At 36.6% G+C, this 23,981-nt stretch overlaps 1 protein-coding gene across 1 annotated transcript in view; it reads right to left on the bottom strand.

Annotated features, from left to right (window-relative positions):
- TENM1 (teneurin transmembrane protein 1) overlaps positions 1-23,981 on the bottom strand; it is a 526,446-nt gene that overhangs the window by 173,467 nt on the left and 328,998 nt on the right. Inside the window, exon 12 of the mRNA XM_046672513.1 lies at positions 310-495. Coding sequence (XP_046528469.1) covers positions 310-495 — 186 coding nt within the window. The remainder of the gene's footprint in view (positions 1-309; positions 496-23,981) is intronic.

The following is a 23,981-nucleotide window of genomic DNA, read 5'->3' as shown; positions in this document are numbered from 1 at the left end:
AAACACTTCTCTTATTAACTAACGATGCTTTATTCCAATGTATCATCTTTCATTTGAATAACTCAAAGCACTTGGAAGGCAAAAATACAAGGAATACTGAAGTGATGAGAAAGGAAATGACACAAGAAATAAGGTATTATCAACAAAAGAAGAAACCTCCCAGTTAATGAAACCTACAAACTATGACTAACCCTCCTTCTATCTCCTCCAACCTCAAATTCTATGAAAACCCTGGTGATTGACTTGCTAGACTGCTTTTACTTCTTCAATTAATCCAATTTACTTTGTTCAAAGTATAGTAGTACTTACCAATCGTGCAGTGGTCGCCCTCCCATCCAGGGCTACACTCACATTTTCCGTCTTTGCACTGGCCATGCTCAGCACAGTGTGAATGACAGGAGCGTTCTTCACATGTTGGTCCTACCCAGCCTTCTTCGCATTGGCAAATTCCCCTTGAGCAGACTCCATGGCTACCACACTCCATGGTACACAGCTCTGTTGGGAATTCAAAGAAGATACATTTACGCATTTTATTAAAACCAAAGTCTGCTCTTTCCAAAAGACATTAAAATTACCCAAAATCCCAGTCTATACTTATATTTTAAATATATAAACAAAATGTCACAAAGACCTTTAGCATTTGAGTGAACGTACAAGGAATTCTGTAAAAAATATAGTTAAGTCTCCAAGTATAAAATAAACTCCCAGTCAAGTTGATTTTGAGCAGTCCATAAAGTGATAATGCCATTCAAGGCTTAGAAATGAAGTCAATGCCAAACAAATGTCAAGTGGGTGTCACTAAAAATTCATTAAGATCACTAATAATGTTGCAGGGATTTTATGACGCTGCAAGAAATCATTGGGGAAAAACAGGCAAACAGTAAAATAGTGCCCTCACTTCATTCAGGAAGACAGTTTCTACAATTGGAAAGATAACTTTCTAGTAAAATTCATAATATACAAAAGGTACAGCTGCCAATGATGGCAATCAGTTGGCTTCCCTGATCATACTAATAATATTTGCATTTGTTTCAAGCATTTAAAATAACTCTTCGTTGATTAAAATATAGTCTTCTTATCTCGAAATGTCATTCAATATTTAGCCAATATAATCAAGATGTATATGGGCTCTGCCGAAGTTCTCTCCTCTGTCTCCTTGGCTTTTTTTTTTGAGGAACATTGAATATTAATAAAATTATCACAGTAGAGAAGCCAAAATAAAAGTTCGGCAAGCCTTTCTCTTGACTGAATACCCTTGTTGGAGGGGGAGAAGGGGGATAAAAGCCTACAGAAAGAATGCAATAGGTTTTGGGTACAATTGGCCATATATCCTTGAAGGAAAAACGGTCTTCTGGAAATCAAGTTGTCTATCTTTCATAGTCTCAAATTCTGAAACTGATTTTATATATTGAGAGGGACTGACATGTGGTGATATCAGTGTTATCCTATATTACATGTAAGAAAGCTCTTTTTTGTAACAAATGTTTCTACTCTATAGATAGCAGATTATTTTTCAGTAGATGAGATTATTCTTCTGATAAAGCCATGGTCATGAATTTTATTACTATGTAGATCAATCTGTTTACTAATTAATTCACAGTATTCTCTGAGGGTCAAGGTATGATAAAAAGAGCAGTGGATTTGACATAAGGATTCCTCTGTGTAAAAGCTATGTACCCTTAGGCAAATTACTAACATGCTCTCTTAATCTCTGCTTGTGGAACTACACAAGGGAAGTAATAATATTTATACCTCACAGGGCCATTGGGCAGATTTGAAATTTACTTTGAAGGTAGAACCAACAAGATTTCCTCAAGATTAGATATGAGGAATGAAGGAAAGGGAAAAATAAAAGCTTTGGCTTAAACAACTGGGTGGACAATGCTGCCATTAATGAAATAGGAAAGGCTGAAAGAGGAATAAGGATGGAAGATAAAACAGATTAATTTTGAGATAACATATAGATAGCCAAGTGAAGGCGCTAGTTAGGCAGTGGGACACATCAATTTGACAAGCCAGAGCTGGAGATATGAAATTGGCACTCATTAGCATACAGGTGGTATTTAAAGGCATGGGACTGTATGATATCCCTAAGGAGAGAGAATAAAAGAGCCTCAAGAACGAGCCCTGAGGTATTCCATGATTTAAAGATAAGGCAGAAAAAGAGGAACCATCAAAGGAGACTGGGAAGGAGAGGGCAGTGAGTGATTGGAGGAAATCCAAGAGACTGTGGTGTAACTAAAGCCAAAAGAGGACACGTTTTCCAGAAGAGAGTAGTTACCCGTATAATATTGCTGAAGGGTCAAGTGAGACAAGCAGAGAAGCAGCCCTTGGATTTATCAACATGGAAATTGTTGGTGACTTTAGGAAGAGTTACATTGATAACGTGGTAGTTGTAAAGCCGGGTTCTAATGGGTGGAAGACTGAATGGAAAACTGTGCGTGGGATCATCAGGTTGGAAGAAAAGTCCAGGACCCAGAAAATACAAAAAAAGGAGGCTTGGCCTAGTAAATTATAACTCAGGTAGGTTAACGTTGAAATAGCACCTACTTTCTCTATCTTGGTTCTGAATCTCTGAATGATAATCTGGATTTTTAACTGCAGTTCTTGTAGTGAACCAGAGATTGTAATTGTGCTCCCCTAAATGGTCTCCGCCAAGACACTAAAATCTGAACTGAAAGGGTTTTTCTAAGATTAAGGAACTAAATTAATAAAAGCCAATCAAGTCAGAGCTAACTGAAACAATTAGAGGCAAACATTTTGCATATATTGCTTTATGCAACCATAAATTTTAGGCATAGAGGAGTATATCATTCTGTGATTTCCTGAAAAGTAATAGGACTTAGATGAACAGTATCAACAAAATGGCAGAATAGGCTATCTTTAAACTATCTCAATATAAACACTTAGAAATGTTGAATATAATGTAACAATTTGTAAAATTGCTCACAAGAAAGAGAAATGCTCAAGTCTCAGAAACAAAGAGGATGCTAATAGTCAAAGAAGTAAGCGTATAACTCAACCCTCTGGCAGCCTTGAAGGGTTATTATACCTGTAAAGACTAGAGGCCTGGGTATTTATGTCCACAAGGAAAAAAGTATGAGGTCTTTCGCCCATTTAAGACGGGGAGTTGGACTGAAACTCCTGCAGAAACTAAGGAACCTTGAAAGGCTGCAATCTCAGTGAGATGGGGACTAATAAACTCTATCCACTAGCCCAGAGAGATGACAAGGAAACACTGAGTATATAGCAATAATAATTTTGTAATAATACATAATAATTTGTATAATATAATGATAATTATTATAATAAACTTCGGGGTTAGAAAACAGTACTAAAATAATATACTACCTAAGAATAATACTTACAATGGACTGCCCTGAGTGAAATATTTCTAAAGCCTTGTATTATTCAGGAGTCAGGTAGGAGATATTTTGTCAAGTATGCATATAAAAATTTAAAGGTGGAATTCTGTTTCTAGTAATTGTGATCTAAGTAACTTTTACCGTTCTCTTCTGAGGAGAACTAGAAAATTTAGACAAAATACATTTAAAAAAATCTCTTGGATGCTACTAGAGTTCACAAAAGAGTAAAGTACTACTGCGCCAAGTTCCAGGAGAAAAAGAAAACCTAGAGAGGTGAGTCTGACATTTGTGGATGCTTTTCCTCTAGAAGTGTCTGTCAATTCTGGTAGAGGCAGCTGGAAGACTCAGAGACCTGGCTGAGCTTTTGTCAGTCTCATCGGTGCAGAAAAAATATTTGACTAGATAATGGGTAAGAAATTTCCAATACTGAAGAAAACATCAAGCCAAATATATGAAGCAAAATTGAAGGAACACAAAAGTGAAAAAGACAAATTCTAATGCCCCCTTTCTCATTAATTGATGGAACAAGCAGACAAGAAATCAGAAAAGATATGGAATATTTGAGCAACATGATTAACAAATTTGATCTAATTGACAAATATAGAGCACTGCAGTAAATGACTACAAAATACACATAATTTTAAAGTGCACTTGGAACATTTACAAGCATTGACCATATGTTGGGCTATAAAGCAAGTCTCAACATATTTCAAAGTATTGAAATTATTTATAGTATGTTTTCTGTCCACTGTGGAATTAAACTTGAAATCAGTTACAAAAGATAATTATAAAATCCACATAAGATTGGAGATTAAAAAATATGCTTCTCACTAAACTATAGAATAAAGAAGAAATCATTGTGAAAATTAGAAAATATTTTGAAATGAATGAAAATGAAGGCGCCACATATCAAAATTTGTGTAATATAATTCAATTCATGTGTATAGGAACATTTATATAAGGTATAAAGGAAAACCAATTGAAAAACAATGACCCAAGCATCCATTCAAAGAAATTAGAAGAAAAAAGAGCAAAGTAAACTCAAAAAGGGTAGAAGGATGAAAATAATAATTATAAGAGATGAAATTAATTAAATAGGAACAAACATACAATAGAAAGAATCAGCAAAGCCAATATTGATGATTTGTATTGATCGATAAAATTGGTAAGCCCCTGGTGGGGATTGAGCAAGAAGAAAATACAGAAGACTCCAATGACCAACATCAAGAACAAAAAAGTTGACATCGCTATTCATCCTACAAACATAAAATATCATAAGAGGATATTACAAACAACTTTTTGTCAATACATTTGAAAATTTCAATGAAACGGACAAATTCCTAGAAAAATACAACTTATAATAATGAACACAAGAAAAAATGGGAACTAAATAGTTTCTATAAAGAAACTTAATCCACAAAGAAAAATACTCCCACAAAGAAAATCAGTCTCAGATGACTTCACTTGCAAACATACTAAATTTTAAGGAAGAAAATCCACCAGCCTTGAATTAACTTTTCCAAAGAGTAGAAAAACAGGAAACAGTTCTTGATGTGCTTTATGAAGCCAGCAAAACCTTGATATAAAATTCTGACAAGGCTATTATAAGACAAAATACACACTAATATCACTTATGAAAATGGATGCAAAAATCCTAAACAAAATAACACAGCAAATCTAGCATTACATAACATGAACTAATATAATGACCAATGAGAGTGAATGGCCAATGATTGGTCTCAATGATCAGAAGTCAGCATTGACTGTCTAAATTAACTTGGCTTTGCAATAAGTCTTGCCATTAACTAGAGCACATCTCCTTACTTTATTCGGCTTCTTTCTTTAGCTGATCAATATTTACGCACACGTACAGACACACACAGAAACTGCCAACATATTGACTGAGGTTGCGTTGAATCTAAAGAACAATTTGGGAAAAATTGGCATCTTTAATTTTGAGTTTTTTGATTCATGAACATGGTACAGTTTTGCATTTATCCAGGTCTTCTCTAATTTTTCTTATAAAGTTTTATAGTTTTTCAGCATAGACCAATGAGAGTGAATAGAATCCTAAAACATATAAGGATACTTGATTTATGGTAAAGGTGCCACTGCAGGAAGTGGGAAATGATTACTATTTTAAAGTGAATGGTTCTGGGAAACTGAATATCCATTAGAGACAAAATTCATCTCTACCTCATCCCATATACAAAATCAACTCTAGACAGAATGTAATAAACATAAACCAACCATGCTTCTAGAATGCAGCATAAGAAAACAATTTCATGATCTTAGGGTAGAAAAACTTTCTTAAACAGTACACAAAAATGCTAACCATAAAGGCAAAAATTAATAAATTGCATTTTATCAAAATTAAGGACTTCTTTTATGAAAAGTCAAAAAACCCACATGCTGTAAGTGGTAGAATATATTCACAGCACATATAACTAAAGAAGAGCTTGTATCCAGAATACACAAAGAACTTCTTTAAATCAATAATAAAAAGACATGGGGCCAGCCCGTGGCCCAGTGGTTAAGTTCATGTGCTCCGCTTCAGTGGCCCAGGGTTTCTGGGTTTGGCTCCTAGGCACGGACCTAGCACTGCTCATCAGGCCATGTGGAGGTGGTGTCCCACATAGCTCAACTAGAAAGACCTACAGTTAGAATATACAACTATGTACTGGCGGGCTTTGGGGAGAAGAAGAAAAAAAAGGAGACAGGCAACAGATGTTAGCTCAGAGCCAATCTTTAAAAAAATAAAAAATAATAAATAATAAAAAGACACATGACCCAATAGAAAAATGGACAAGAGATCTGCAGAGGTACTTTACAAAGGAGGATATCCACCTCTACAAAAGCACATGGAAACATGCTTAGCATCATCACTTATTAGGGAGATACAAAATAAAATAACAATGAAATACTACTGCACTCTCACAAGAATGATTAAAATCTAAAAGACTGACAGTAATACATTTGGTGACAATGCGAAGAAATAGAAAATCTCATACACTACAGGTGATTGTGTAAATTGGTACAAACCCTTTGGAAAACTCTGACATTATCTGCTAAAGTTTTATATATGTGTACCTGTGGCTCAGCAATTCCAGTTCTCAGTATTCACTCAACAGAAGTGCAAGCAAGCAAACATTCACCAGAAGATACGTAAAAAAGCGTTCATAATAGAATTATACGTACTAGCCAAAAATGGAAAACACCTCAAATATCCATCAACAATAGAATAGATAATTAATTGTGGTACTCTTGCAAAGAAATAGTACATCACTATGAAAATGGATGATCTATAGCAATGTGCTATATGTACTTTCCTGTATGTGTGTTATATTTTAATAAAAGGTTAAGAAATTAAATGTAATAACCAAAAGAACAGAAACAGAATATATAACTTCCTAATCAGAAAAGGGGGAAAAAGAATGAAGATAACTCAATTGGTCAAAGAAAAAGCAGAAAGGGGGAAAAGTAAAAAAAAATATTGTAAATAGGAGACACAAAGAAGATCATAGGATATAAATCTAAACACATTAGTAATCCCAGTAAATAAAAACAAATTGAACTTGCAATTTAAAGGAGACTCTGGAATTGAGTAAAAAAGAAAATCTAGTCACATTCTTTCTCTTAATAAGAGATGGCCTGAAACATACTAATGCATAAAAGATAGTAATAAAAGGAAGAAGGCATTCTAGAAAAGTACCAACCAAGAGAAACTTAGTGTAGCTATAACATTAACAGACAAAATAGATTTCAAGGCATAAAGCATTATTATAGATAGAGTCATTACATAATGATAAAAGGAATAATTCACCAGGAAGATATAACAATCCAGACCCTGTAAGAAAATATAGCTTCAAGATATATAAAGCAAAAACTGACAGACTGATAAGGAGAAAAATTGAAAATTTCACAATCAGTAAGAAGAACATAAAAAAATAGGGAAGATGCAGAAATTTTGAATAGTATAATTAACAACTTTAATGTAATGGATATATATAGAATCCCAAAGCTATGGCTATACAGTACATATTCTTTTCAACCACACACAGAATACCCACAAAAACTGACAAATATTAGTTCACAAGGCAAGGCTCAACAAATGGTAAAGATTCTACATCATACAGATCACGCTGTCAGAGCAAAACGTACTAAAATTAGAAGTCAATAAACAAAAAGCAGAAGAAAAACTACAGAAAAGTGTTCTTTAAAAATACATTTTAAAATAATTCATGGATTACATAAACATTGTACTGGAAATTAGGAACTGAATAACAATGAAAATACTATCTCTAAAAATTTTTGGGATGCAGCTTAGACAGTAACTTAAAGGAAATTTACAGCCTTACAGACATTCAGTAGAAAAGAAGAGCAATTGAAAATTAATGAACAAACTCTCCAACTCAAGGAGTTAGAAAGAGGACTACATGTAAGTCGAAAGAAACAAACAATAAATCTAAGAGCAGAAGTTAATGAAATCAGAAACAAAGAAACAATACAGAAGATCAACAAAACTAAAATCTGTGTCTTTGACAGGAATAATTAGAGAGAAACCTCTGGCAAGGTAGAGCAAGAAAAAAAGAAAGGAACTGATACAAATAAACATTAAAGATTAAAATATAAAAATAAATTAGAGCGTGCTATGAAGAACTTTAGCCAGTAAGTTTGAAATCTTAGACAAAGTAGACACTTTTCAAGGATAAAAAAAGGACTTGAAAAGAAACAGAAAGCCTCAATATACATTAAAGACACTGAAAACGGCCCAGACAGTTTTACAGGTGTATTTTGCCAAACTTCCAACGAACAGATAATCTTGATTTTAAGCTATACCAGAGAAGAGGAAAACAGAGAACGTTCCTGAATCATTTTATGAGACTACTATAATCTATTTCCAAAATGGGTTAAGGAAAGAAATGACTTCTTAATAGGCCAGTCTCACTTACAAACATGCCTGCAAAAATCTCCAATAAAGATCTGGAAATCAAACCAGCAATACACACACACACAGACAAATGTAGAAATTATAACCAAGTGGGCATGAACGCTAGGATGGTTTGACTTTTGAAAATCTATTAATGTAATTCATCATTGAATGAATCCATTTCACTTTAATCTCATTTCATAGTGGATTAAAGAAAAACTATCATCTCATATACAGAAAGAGCACTATATAAAATTTAGTTCCTATTTATGATAGAATCTCTTAGCAAAATAGGACTAGAAGAGAACTTACTGAATATGATAAAGGTGATTTACCAAAATCCTAAAGTATGCATCACTTAGCAATAAAATAATAAAGATACTCCCCTTAAAGTCAGAAGTACTACAATTAACTACTGCTTCTAATTCAATGTTGTCCTGGAGATCTTAGCTAGCACAATAAGGCAACCAAAAATGTAAAATGTTTAATACCTAGAGGGGAGAGACAAAATTGAATATACGGGTAAACTATGAAACCTAGAAGAGAGGACAGCAAGGTTATTGGATACAAGATTAACAGAAAAAAAAAATCAACATCATGCCTATATATCAGGGACAGCCAAATTAGAACACATAATTAAAGAAAAACTCATTCACAATAATAAATCTAGCAAAAAAAAGCTTAGCATTCTTTTATATAAGATTTTTAAACTTTTTGAGTTGAAGAAGACATACAAAGACTCAATCAATGCAGAGAGAGACTGTGTTCACGGCTCACGGGCGTCCGTATCATTAGGATGTCAATTTTCCTCTACTAGTTCTGTATATTCAATGTAATTCCAGTCAATATCCCAACAACACTTTTCATAGAGCTTGAAAACCTGATCCTAAAATCCATACGGAACAGAAAAGACTAAGAATACCCAAGAACATCTTGAAGAAGCATATTCATTGATGTGCATGTGTCTCCTAACCTAAATGTGCATCAACACGAAAATGGATGTATAAATTTTGCTGTATTCATACAACGTAAAAAGTACGGAAGTTAACTTGAATGAAGTAGAGGTACATGCCACAATATGGATCAACCTTAAAAACATAACGATGAAGGAAGAAGCAAGTTATTCATATAAAATTTAAACAGATGCAGAACAATATATTTTTATGGCTATATACATATTTGTAAAAGCCTAAAAATATGTACAGGGATGATTACATTTAGGGTAGTCATTTCTGCTGCAGGGAAGGGAGGGGGAGGGGACCACAAAAGGATACACAGGCACTTCATTCGTATTTGTTAATTTTTAAAGCTAAGTTGTGGGTTCATGGTTGTTCATTATGTTATTTTATATGCTCAAAATATTTAGCAATAATTTAGAAAAAAGAAATTAAAGAATTAGTAACACTGTCTTTAGGGACTGCTCTGTTGAATAAATGAGTGGAGATATGACTTAACCTAAGTCTTGTACTCCTCAACACAAAGCCTTCCACGGATATAGGCCACAGCCACTAACCTAACTTACAGTTTCAGCACAAGCATCCAGGTGGGAAGCGACATCCTCATGAGTACAGGAATTCTCTGCGAAATAAACTACTACAAATGGAGAAGCAGATCTTAAACAATAAGCATTCCTCATTTTGAACGGCATCAACATTCCTGCAATTGTATCCAGTTCCAAATGGAGTTCCTGGACTGATCTTGATTTTTTCAATCCCAATCTTCTTATAATGAGCAGTGGGGTAGGTGTGGGGGCAGGACTAACAGAAAATAGATGCTGGCAATTGTATAATTTACAAACATGATAGAAATGATATTTGCTCTAATATATTTGTCTCACGAATAGTGCTATTCTATGTGTGATATTTTCTATCTGGTTGAAAATACATTAACATTACAGGCTACAAAATACGACAAAAGAATGCTAAAATATAAACATTCTTCTTTGCAAATGTATTGGAAAAGAACATGAAAAATATAGGCAGACATTTTAAAGTTCTATTGAGACATTTCATTTTTAATAAGTTTCTTTATGCGTGTCAACAATGAACAACACTTGTATAAATTGAACTAGGATACAACTGGAACACTTCTTTGTTGCAGCTGACAAAGAAGAATTTGATTAAATAGTAAATCCTTCAGAGCCTCCCTCAGAACCATTTCTCTGAGATTTACTTTTTAGACAAAAGTTCCCAGTAAAGTAAATTCTGTTATTCTTGGCACTTCGGCTGTGGCCAATGTTGGACAGTGATAATACTGGGTACCCCCAAATGTTAGATCTGAATATCAGTTAAGTTCTAAAATATACATTTATATAAAAGTTTCAATAATACAATATGACATTCTAAACAAGGAAAGGACACCTTTGATGTGAAAATTCACAAAAATTTATACATTACTATGTCCATTTGTCCAGCATCTAGGAGAATCACTTAAAGATCAAAGGAAATCAGGCTGGGAGCAAAAAGAAAATCAAGAATTGGGAATGAATGAACCTGAATACATAGAGAGTGTCTGTTTGTTAGACTATAATACAGTTTTTGTTGGGGAAACTATGAGGATTTTCTCACTGTTTTGTGTGATTAATGTGGGAAATAAGAGTAAGGAGAAAAATAAGTTGACTTGGTAAGTGCGAGCAGTGCCAACTCGAGCAGCTTAAGGGCTGGAAAAATTTTACAGTGTATACCAGGCTCTTCACTAAAATCAAGCAATGACTCAACCAAGAGTAATAAATATTATTAAGAACAAAAGTTTGTGTACTTGGTATTATTTTTTCAAATACTTGAAGCTTTTTGTTTTACGACTTTCAGATCCTTCCAGTCCTCAGTGGTCAACATTCTTCTTGAGAGTGTGACTATTATAAATAACTATTAGCTTTATAGAAGCCTTGCTCATGCATGCACACACACAAGCATGCTCATACCCACATACACATACACACACACACATTTTTGGTCTCTATTTCTATGAAAAGCAATTTGAAAAATATTAATTGTTAAGGTATCTATTTTATTGTATAGAGTTAATTTGAATACTACCTTCTCCTTATCTTTACTAGTACCTTGCTATGACAAAGATTTGGTTTTATTACAGGCTATATGTCACATTTTCTGTGTTTGAGGTATAATAGTGTATCTCTCATTTTAACACACAAAACCTATCACATTAGCATAACATTTGTCCCTCAGCCCCAGCATTACAATGGGCTTCAATATGTTTTAGTAATCTTAACTCTGTTTTACATTTAAACACCAATCTGAAGAGATTACAAAATGTCAGTTAGCTCTTTCTGTACAAAGAGAAACATACAAGCAGCAGTAACAACACACTCTAGCCTATAAAAATCTTGAGATGAGTCTCAAATTCTTGATGGATAAGAACAAAAATTGGAAGGAATCCTGTATTTGAAGATCGAGGGTTGAATTGACTTTCAGTTTACTGTTTCATGGATTATGGTTATCACATGGCCTTGCATTTCCTTTATAAAATGGTGACCTGTTCTCTGGTAAGTCTGAAAAACTGACAGGACAGGAAAAATCGTACCTTGCTTACAACTTTTGAATTCAATAAAGTAATCAACTGGCTTTTTAAAAATATCTAGAATCTTTCCTTTGGAATAAATCCTGTTTCCTGCCAAATAAAATATTCTCCCATAACTCTAGGGGTCACATTTTGCTTAGCTCAAGGATCAGAAGCTGGAAGCATTGAGACTGAGGTGAACCTCTACTCAGTCATGGCTATGGAATGCAACTGTGTCTCAATCTTTTGATTATGAACCCAACATACTTGCCTGTCCAATAGTATCCCCAAGTGCTAAAGAATGTTAAAATCTAGACACTTGTCTCACAAATGCTTTTCACTCGACTCAATAGGTAGGTATCAGGTTGTTAAGGTAAAACCATCACCCTTAAGGAGAAAATGTTAACTTTGGAAACTCCCAACCTATCATTAGTAGTAGGCCACGCGCTCTGTACTGATTGTTCAGCTGTGGGAAAGTTTCTGTTGGTCTATCCACAGCTTTTTAATTAAGACTTTCTTATCATCATTGCTGCCTATTTGCAGACTGTGACCACCTAAAAGAGCCAGCTTAACTGGCTCATCGAGGTATCAAACTCATGTCCTCAGACTCAATAAAACAGTGCTCTCACTTGTAAAACCACATACAACTACTACTGGAACAATTATTATTCCATCCTGGCTCAGAGTGGCTACTTAAGAAGCATTTATTGGTAAGTTAGGAAGCAGTTCTTTATATATAAAGTTTAGCACTCTTTTTGGAAGGATTTGACATAATGTTAAAAGTGCGTCAGGGAGAACTTTCTCTCCCTTCTCTGACTGATTTAGACCTGTTTTTCCTTCTTGAGAAAATTTTGGCATTACTTCTCCCTTCCTTCAAATGAATTTTATTAATCCCTTTGTTGCACATCTAAAACTCCTGCATGGGGTTTTTCTAAGGCAATACACCTCCCAATTTAGGATAGAAAGGCTCATGTTCCCCAAAGCTCTATAAATCAGGGATCTGGTTTAAAGAGATCTTTAAAGATACATCCAAGGCTCCAAACACATCTGATAGCATTACTTCAGTGGGGAAGCCAAAGCTGTTTGTTGGAAGGACACTTCATGCAGACTGAAAAATTTACTCCGAATGAAAAAGAGCTTACTGAGCTGTTTTTTCCCCATTCAACACTCATGCTAAGGGCTCTCTGGCTTTTGAAAATGAGGTCTAATTGGAGTCCACCAGAGAGACAATGCTAATAGTCATCAGACAACCTCTGCAACTGTGGTAGGCTCCTGCATCCTTAACACAGAAGGTGTGTTGAAGGCATTACAGAGGCATGGAAGGCAGCTCTCTGTCAAAGACCTGGGGAAGGGCTGCATACATATTTACGAAGCTGCCATCATTGGCCAGCAGACCATGCACCTACAGTTTATTTTTACCCCTATAAATAAATATGACAAGGAGAAAAGAAATGTAAAAAATCCAAAGTCCACAAAATCCTCTGCATGATGAAGACAAAGACATATAAATGTCCTTATATATCATCTGAATGCACAACTTAGTACCATTTAATACATTTAATTTTTTTAATTTATAATTTTACTCTATGACAATCACTAAAATGTTTAAAAGGTTGCACGGTTATTAGTTCATCTGAACTTTAAGAGATATATTTTATATGTTTCCTAAAAGCTGCCATATCTACTCTTCTAAGGATTAATAATGGAATAAAGAATTTGACTTCACATCTATCCTTGTCCCACAATATTAACATTCAGTAAGGTTGTACTGTACTGTAGGAAAGCTGTGAGTAGTAGTATATTAATCTAACTATATTTAAACAAAATTAAAGTCCTTGATTTACTTTCAATTTCACAAATATCATGCTATGTATTTCTATCTAGTTAGGTACCTTCAACTCAACTTATTAATAATCTGCCTTTTAATCTCTACTCATAGTCCAATTTTTTACCCTGATTCCACTATTTTTGTTAATACCGTGATAATGTGCCTGGTTTCCAAAGCTACGAAACTTGGCATTATGTTTTCATCTTCTTTTTCCCCTATGCTCGTATCTAGCCAGGTCTTTCAATTCTTATGTTTCCAGTTCCACTTGATTTCTCTCTCTCTCTCTGGAGAGCCAGTATAGCATAGTAGTTAAGAGTCTGGGCTCTGAAGACGATTTCCTGGGCTGGAATACTAGTTCAGCCATGGATTAACTATTGTGACCTTGGGCAAGTCACTAAAACTTTCTGTGCTTTGGTTTCCCATCTATAAAATGGGGTTGTTGCATGGATCAAATGAGTAAATATATGTAAAGTGCTTACAACATTGCTGGGTACATAATAAGTGCTATGTAAGTGTTAACTCTTATGATTATCTCTGTTTCCAATATACTTATCAGGGCCTTCATCATCTTTTGTCTTGAGTCTCACAAAAGCTCTGTTCTCTCTTTATACATCCAGTAACCAACTACAAGCTAGAATAATAGAATCTTAGGATTTGGGAGAACTGTAAAATTCATCTAGTTCAACCCCTCACTTTGACATACAAGCCTCCTACCTTTCTGATATGTCCCCCGAAGTTTTAGCTATTGCTTCGCAAAACCAGTCAACTCCAATTCTACTTTCATGCAGCCATATTAGAAAGTAATTTGCTGATTTGAACTGAAATCTGCTGTCCTCTTTCTTTCACCAATTTGTTTATTTCTGCCCTTTTGGTCTACCAAAAATTGACATATTCTCTCTTCCACTGTCAGCCCCACGGGTAACTGAAAATAGCTATTTGATCTCAAAGTTTTTCTTCTTCTAACCATCCCTGAGTCCTTCAACTGTTCCTTACATTACATGGCTTGTTTACTCTTAACATCTTGGCTTCTCCTCTTTGGACAAGGCATAGCTCTGGTCACATATTATGTGTAAAAATGTTTCATAGTTTCCCAAAACACACTAATATCCAAATTGCTTAGCCTATAAACATAAACTCTTCCCAACAAAACCACAATCATTACCTTTCTGACTTAGCTTTCATTATTCCCCTATTTGCATCCTCTGCGACAGGTAAATTTGACGACTAGCCCTCTCCCAGAGTCACCTTCCTTTTCATGCTTCTGGAGCTACATCATATTTTCCTTCCTTCTTCCATGCTCTTCCCACAGCCTATGTTTATCTGCCAAAATTATCCTTCAACTTGCAGCTTGAATGACACATTCTTCAGGTGACAGTCCATGGTCCATGATGCTCCAAGGCAGGGATGATATCACCCTATTGTGTACTCTGCAGAGCTTTGTTTACACATCTGCTACGGCTCTTACTCCATATAATCTCTTACAGTAGCTTTTTATACATATGCATTATTCTCCCTAGAATATTACAAGGTGATGAAGGCAGTAGCTGAGTCTCAATCTTTTTTCTCTCTTACATTTCCTAACACATGATAAGCACTCCATAAATACGCATGGAATTACTTCATTAAGTAAACATTTGAGTACCCCATGTAGCTCAGGGTATGATAGGACCTTAATATACATTTAATAAATAAATTACTGACAAACATAAAAGTGTCTGACTGAAATTTTCAGTCTGGGTGACTAGAAAAATGTTGGCACCATTGAGGGAAATTAGGAGGTCTGGAAAAGGCAGTGATTGCCTGGGATGAAGGCTGTGCTTAGTTTTGAATGTGTTGAATTTAAATGCTGGCATATGATGCAGAATGATAGATATTTACTGAGCTGGCATCTTGAAAGCTCCATGCTAGGTGCTGTTGTGTATACAGAAAGAAGGCAGGAAAGGTTATAGTGTTAATTCTTAGGCACTCGGCTGAGATTAACACTAAAAGTAACAAGAAAATACTAGTGGCTATGAACAGGGATGGCCTTTTCTCATGTGTGCTTGTTAAACTCCTCTTCTAAATTTCTCTGGTAGATACTCAAAAGTAAAGACCTGAATCTCTATTTTCACTCATCGTCATTTAGCGAGGACTTCATTCTGTATAATCACTGGTTTGAAAAGCCTAGGGTGTGAGGAGAGTTAACTCTTGCTGAGACTTCAAAAGTCAATTCTCACAAGTTACAACCTCCCAGACACGTGCTAACTACCAATAAACACACTAGACAAATGCCCTCCTTGGAGGAGGAAAGTGTTGTATTCCTTTGAGGTTTGGTTTCCAACTTTTAAGAATGCCAAGAGCAACACAAATTCAAAGGAGAGAGGCAGTTTCCTCCTACTCTGCTGTCAGCCATCTTCTGGGGAAAACCATGTTTTTATGCACCTCTGAGCTAATCACCCGCGAAACCAGTGTCCTTTAAATGGAAACAATATGAAATATAAATGATCAGCTAATATGTTACAATTATGTGAAATATTCTCTAATAAAAGTAGAAAATATTGGTTAACTTGAAAATTATAGAATGTATTCTCAAATAAAAAACAAATATTTTGATCATATGAATTATGAGTGAAAATATTCCCCTAATCTTTTTCATTTTAGCATCTAAATCCAGGCTGAGACTAATTTGGTTGGTTCTTATAAAAAGAAATGATACTTAAAACTCTTATTTAGGTTTTAATATATTCAACTACATTTCAGATTTTCCTTAACAAGCCTAAATATTAAAACAGCTTTTAAAAATGAGCGTATAAAATAAACAAATCATCTTTATCATGAAGGCACTCTGATTTTACTTTCCATGCATATTTAAATGATGACCCTTTTAGAGTTATCCATACCCTGTAACTGTCAAATTTTTAACTTTCCACTTTTTAATAAAAATGATTTCCATAAAGATTAGAAATTAATCAAACCTGACTCTCAAATCTAATATATTTTAGTGCTGGAAGCTGTAAAATTTCACCTATCTAGGTTTAATAAAGAAAGTTTTTTCAATTTAAATATACATTGCATTTAATAAGCTTGCATGATAATTTCAACAATGTTCATGGGTTCTTTAAATTATCTTCCTGCTGTGTCCGGGATACAATCCAATTTCATTTTTGAGCAACTGAGTTAAGAAAAGCTTTCAAAATCACAAAATGATTTCTGAATGGCACAAAGTGAAATGATTAGATGTCAGCCAATCAGACTGGCTCTTATGCTTGAATTAAAAGAGAAAAATAGTTTGCCTATATTTACGTAAACCTAAAATATGTGACGATTTGGATATATCTAAATATTTGACTGAAATTTTTATCTTTTACCCAAATATTTGTCATTGTGAGGATCAGCACTTCTTCCTTTTTTGCTTCCTTTTAACTTTCCATTCACTCATCCATCTTATAAATATTTGGTGAGTGTGCACCATGAGTTAAGCATTGTGCTAACTGGTGGAAATACAACAAAGACAGGTATGGCCCTTGCCTTCATGAGCATAAAATCTACTGCATAGATACTCAAACAAATATGTAGCTACAAACTGTGATAAATTAGTATGGAGGGACGATACAAACACAATGAGAGAATATAAGAGAGTGACAATTTAATTTGGAGGTGTCAGGATTTTGACCTCATTCAGGCATTGGCATTGAAGCTGAAACCCATAGGATGTGTGGGTATATGAGTGTGGTGATGGGGGAGATGAAATGGATAATGTGTGTCTAAAGCAGAGTCAGAGAGAGGGGTAGAATTACCATGAGATGTGACTGGGGAAACAGAGGTCAGAGAATTAGGGGCCAGGTAAGTTTGCTAAAAATTTTGAACTTTATTGTAGTAACAATGGAAAAATATTGAAAGGTAGTAAGGGAGTGACAAAAATAAGATTTCTATTAAAAAAAGTCTCTTTGGATACAATATAGAGAATAGGGTGGAAGGAAGATGAAGAGATTCAAGGAGATCATTTAGGTGACCTATAGGAGTCCAGATAAGAGACAATGGTCACTAGGGCTAGGGTGGATGCAAAGGAGATAGAGAGAAATGGATGTATTCAAAATATTTTTAGGAGGTAGAAGTGACAACACTTGGCGATTGGTTAGATAAAACAGGGATAATGGATATGGAGCTGCCATGAATGACATCTAGGTTTGGCATGGGAACCTGTGTGAGTGTTGATGCTACTTTTATCAATATAGGGAATAAAGGAGGAAAAGCAGGTTTTAGGGGGAAGATTGTGAATTCAGCTTTAGACATGTTAACTTGAGGTGCCTGTGAGGAATCCAAGTGAAGATGTCAAGTGAGTGGATGGATCTATGGGTCTGGAATTAAGAAGAGAGGTCAAGGCTAGAAACTAAATTTGTGAGTCACCAGTAAAAATGATAATTGAAGCCAAGGGAGTGCATGTAGACTAAGATGAGAAATGAATGAGGCCTAAGACTGAGAAATTTTAACATTTAAAGGTCAAGTAGAGGAGGAAGATCTGACACAGGAGAGTGAGAGGGATTCGCCATAGATGTAAGAAGAAAATCAGAAAAATGTAGTATATAAAACCAATGAAAGAGTTTTCCATAAATATGGAGCAGTTAGCTATGCCAAATGCTACTGAAAGTTAAGTAAGATGAAGATAAAGATGAAGTGATGGGGAGTAGAAGCCAGAATGGAATAGGTTGACAACTGACTAGAGTGTATATATATTAGGGATAAGGGAATTGAGGATAAGCTCTGTCAGAGAAGAGAGTTGCAAATACAAAAAAGGGAGAAGACTAGAATGAACTCTCTGGAGCTGGATCGAAATGGGAGGTATTAATGGAAATTTGTGATTTTCTACAGATAGATAAATTAATATAGATATAAATGAGTATATTATGCATGTAAATGTGTGTGTATATTCCCTAGCCCTGTTCACTGTGCGGGCCTAGGAACAGCAAATCCTGATAACAACAAACACACTTAATGCCCAGAACTTGACTTCTAATACCATCACACCAAAAGGAATCAGGCTCCTTGGAAAGCCTGATTCCAGGGTTAGGACAGAGAAAGTACAAAATGAGACTGGAATATCTTATTGTGCCAGAAAGTAAGGAAGTGCTCAAAGAATGATGAGGACATGTCAAAAGGACACAAAAGCCAGTTTGAAGGGGCTACCACTGGTCAAAACAAAACAATTTGAGAATCAAAATAAACAGAAATAGAATAGAAGATCCAAGATGGCGCCGTGAGTAGTCCTCTTTGTCTCTCCCCCTTCGAGTCTACAATTATTTGGACACTTATCGCTTGACAAAGGATATCCAGACAGCATCTCAGGACGTCTGAGATACCCACGTGACTAAACATCAGAAGGCGGACGGACTTTCCTCCGGGAGGATGTGGAAATAGGTGAAAACTCTCCGACCCCGACCGAGCAGCCTAGTACCCGCAAGCGGCTTTCTTCCAACGGACGCCCCCAGAGGATCTACACACATCTAGGGCAGGAGCGAGCACACAACAGAGGAGCGACGGTGGAAACAGGTGACCAGAACCCTACCTAAACCCCCCGCAATTACTCCTAAATGCAGAGGGAAACTTTGGAGTTGCACACCTGAGCCCGCGGGGAGAGTCTCTCCCTGCCGTTGGTGGGGAGACCCCTCCTGGTGTTCGCGGCGCCCAGAGGGTCCCAGAGAGAGTCGCTGAGGGTACGGAGGTCTCCCAGCTGATGTTGCCCGCCCTGTGGGAGTAGGGATTGCCGGAGATCTCGGAGAGGACCGGGGCGGGGGGAACTTTCAAAGGCCGGCTCTGCGACCCGGAGGGGAAGCCTTGGCGTTCTGCCCAGGCAGGAGACAAAACTCTCTGTCTGCCATTAGCAGAGGGGCCATGCCCAGCATTCACGGCTCCGGGAGAGGCCCGGGGAGAATCCCAGAGGGCGGGGCGACCCCCAGCTGCCGTTGCCCACCCCGTGGGACTAGGGATAGCTGGAGATCTCAGAGGGGACTGGGGCTGGGGTGAGTTCCAGAGTCCCAGCTTCGTAGCCTAGGGGGAAACCCTACAGGCTCACAGCAGCCTTAGGGAAAGCCTCTGCACAGCACTAGTAGAAGGCACCCAGCCGCCAGCCACAAGGCTGGAAGACCCCAGGGCAAAAGCAGCATAGCTAGGTGAACTAACCACAGACTGTAGAAGATGCCAATAGCTCTCCTGCGACCCATAGAGGACAAGTGAGATTTTGTGGGTGCCGACAGCAACGGAGTGACAAATATAAGTGATCCCACCCCTGGCCACTGGAGAAGCCCATAACACTGTTGCAGACCCTAAGGAGAGAGCACATCTAGGTGGGCTGCAACAGTAGGCACCAGCAGCCTGAAGCCCCCCTGTGACGGCCCCCACAGCAGAGGAGGGAATCCAAAGGGCCACTGTGGCTACGAGGAGGGGCCCAGGCCCAGTTAGCAACTGTGGACAGGGTTCCTGGTTGGTGCAGTATAAACAGCTGCTCCCCCACCGCAGCAGCTGAAACAAGTGAAAGGAGCAACTAAACTCTATCTCCATGCGGAGGCACAAATCAACAACATCAAGCAATATGAAAAAATACATTAAATCTCCAGAACAGAAAGAAAGTAACAAATACACAGAAAACAATCCCAAAGAAAATGAGATATATAACCTAAATGATGATGACTTCAAAACAGCCATCATTAAAATTCTCACTAAGAGAGAATTCTGACCGACAACTCAACGAGTTCAGGAGCTATGTCACAAAAGAGTTTGATACGATAAAGAAGAACCAAACAGAAATATTGGAAATGAAGAACACAATAGAGGAGATTAAGAAAAATCTAGATGCTCTGAACAGTAGGGTCGATAATATGGAGGAAAGAATTAGCAATTTGGAAGATGGCAATATAGAATTGCTGCAGGCAGAGGAGGAGAGAGAAGCAAGACTAAAAAGAAATGAAGAAACTCTCCGAGAATTATCAGACACAATTAGGAGATGCAACGTAAGGATTATAGGTATACCAGAGGGAGAAGAGAGGGAGAAGGGGGCAGAAAGCCTATTCAAAGAAATAATGGCTGAGAACTTCCCAAATCTGGTGAGAGAGATGGATCTTCAGGTGACAGAAGCCAATAGATCTCCAAACTTTATCAATGCAAGAAGACCAACTCCACGGCATATAGTAGTGAAGCTAGCAAAAGTCAACGACAAGGAGAAAATACTAAGACAGCCAGGCAAAAGAAACTAACCTACAAAGGAACCCCCATCAGGCTATCAGCAGATTTCTCAGCAGAAACTTTACAGGCTAGAAGAGAGTGGAATGATATATTCAAAAATCTGAAGGACAAAAATCTACAGCGGAGAATTCTCCACCCAGCGAAAATATCCTTCAAATACGATGGAGAAATAAAAACTTTCCCAGATAAACAAAAATTAAGGGAGTTCATTGCCACAAAACCTCCTCTTCAGGAAACCCTCAGGAAAACCCTCATTCCTGAAAAATCCAAAAAAGGAAAGGGGCTACAAAACCAAGAGCAGAGGAGATAAGTAGAAGGACAACAACAGAGAGTAGCAGCTCTACATCAGAACAGATTAAACCATGGGACGAGAAACAAAGGAAACTGAAGAAAACCGGAAAACAAGACACAAAATGGTAGTGGTAGGCCCCCACATCTCAATAATCACTCTAAATGTAAATGGATTGAACTCCCCAATCAAAAGACACAGAGTGGCAGGATGGATCAAAGAACAAGACCCAACAATATGCTGCCTCCAGGAAACACACCTCAGCCCCAAAGACAAACACAGACTCAGAGTGAAGGGATGGAGAACAATACTCCAAGCTAATAATGAACAAAAGAAAGCAGGTGTCGCTATACTAATATCAGACAAGGTAGATTTCAAAGCAAAACAGATAAAGAAAGATAAAGAGGGACAGTATATAATGATAAAAGGGACTCTCCACCAAGAAGACATAACACTTATAAATATATACGCACCCAACACAGGAGCACCAAAATTTGTAAAGCAACTCTTAACAGAACTAAAAGAAGACATCAACAACAATACAATAATAGTAGGGGACCTCAACACACCATTAACACCAATGGACAGAACATCCAGACAGAAAATCAACAAGGAAATAATAGAATTAAATGAAAAATTAGACCAGATGGACTTAATAGATATATATAGAACACTTCATCCAAAAACAGCAGGTTACACATTCTTCTCAAGTGCACATGGAACATTCTCAAGGATTGACCATATTTTGGGAACCAAAGCAAACATCAATAAATACAAGAGAGTTGAAATAATATCAAGCATCTTTTCTGATCACAATGCTATTAAACTAGAAATCAACTACAAGAAAAAAGCAGAGAAAGGTGCAAAAATGTGGAGACTAAACAACACGCTTCTCAACAAACAACGGATCATTGAAGAAATTAAAGAAGAAATCAAATTTTATCTGGAGACTAATGAAAATGAGAACACGACATACCAAACCATTTGGGATGCAGCAAAAGCAGTCCTAAGAGGGAAATTCATCGCAATACAGGCTCACCTCACTAAACAAGAAAAAGCTCACATAAGCAACCTCAAACGACACCTAACAGAACTAGAAAAAGAAGAACAAACAAAACCCAGAGTCAGTAGAAGGAGGGAAATAATAAAAATAAGAGCAGAAATAAACGATATTGAAACAAAAAAGACAATAGAAAGGATCAATGAAACAAAGAGTTGGTTCTTCGAAAGAATTAACAAAATTGACAAACCCCTAGCCAGACTCACCAAGAAAAGAAGAGAGAAATCGCAAATTAATAAAATTAGGAATGACAGAGGAGAAATCACAACAGATACCAATGAAATACAAGAGATCATAAGAGAATACTATGAAAAACTATATGCCAACAAATTGAACAACCTGGAAGAAATGGACAAATTCCTAGACTCCTACAATCTCCCCAAACTGAATCAGGAAGAAATGGAGAATCTGAATAGACCAATCACAAGTAAGGAAATAGAAACGGTAATCAAAAACCTCCCCAAAAACAAGAGTCCAGGACCAGACGGCTTCTCTGGAGAATTCTACCAAACATTCAAAGAAGACTTAATACCTATTCTCCTCAAACTGTTCCAGAAAATTGAGAAAGATGGAGAACTCCCTAACACATTCTATGAAGCCAACATCACTCTGATCCCCAAACCTGACAAGGACAACACAAAGAAGGAGAACTACAGGCCGATATCACTGATGAACATAGATGCAAAAATCCTCAACAAAATTTTGGCAAACCGAATACAGCAATACATCAAAAAGATTATACACCATGATCAAGTGGGATTTATACCAGGGACACAGGGATGGTTCAACATCCGCAAGTCAATCAATGTGATACACTACATCAACAAAATGAAAAACAAAAACCACATGATCATCTCAATAGATGCAGAGAAAGCATTCGACAAGATCCAACACCCATTTATGATAAAAACCCTCAGTAAAATGGGTATAGAAGGAAAGTACCTCAACATAATAAAGGCCATATATGATAGACCCACAGCCAACATCATACTCAATGTACAAAAACTGAAAGCCATCCCTCTGAGGACAGGAACAAGACAAGGGTGCCCACTTTCACCACTCCTATTCAACATAGTACTGGAGGTGCTGGCCAGAGCAATTCGGCAGGAAAAAGAAATAAAAGGAATCCAAATAGGTAACGAAGAAGTAAAACTCTCGTTGTTTGCAGACGACATGATCTTATATATAGAAAACCCCAAAGAATCCACAGAAAAACTATTAGAAATAATCAACAACTACAGCAAAGTAGCAGGGTATAAAATTAACGTGCATAAATCAGTAGCATTTCTATACACTAACAATGAACTAACAGAAAAAGAACTCAAGAACTCAATCCCATTCACAATCACAACAAAAAGAATAAAATACCTTGGGATAAACTTAACCAAGGAAGTGAAGGATCTATACAATGAAAACTACAAGACTTTCTTGAAAGAAATTGACGATGACATAAAGAGATGGAAAGACATTCCTTGCACATGGATTGGAAGAATAAACATAGTTAAAATGTCCATACTACCTAAAGCAATATACAGATTCAATGCTATCCCAATCAGAATCCCAAGAACATTCTTCACAGAAATTGAACAAACAATCCTAAAATTCATATGGGGCAACAAAAGACCACGAATTGCTAAAGCAATCCTGAGCAAGAAAAACAAAGCCGGCGGAATCACAATCCCCGATTTCAAAACATACTACAAAGCTACAGTGATCAAAACAGCATGGTACTGGTACAAAAACAGGTCCACAGATCAATGGAACAGAATTGAAAGCCC

This window comes from Equus quagga, chromosome 10 (assembly GCF_021613505.1).
Source record: "Equus quagga isolate Etosha38 chromosome 10, UCLA_HA_Equagga_1.0, whole genome shotgun sequence".
Classification (NCBI taxonomy): domain Eukaryota; kingdom Metazoa; phylum Chordata; class Mammalia; order Perissodactyla; family Equidae; genus Equus; species Equus quagga.
This window is presented reverse-complemented; position numbering and strand designations above follow the sequence as displayed.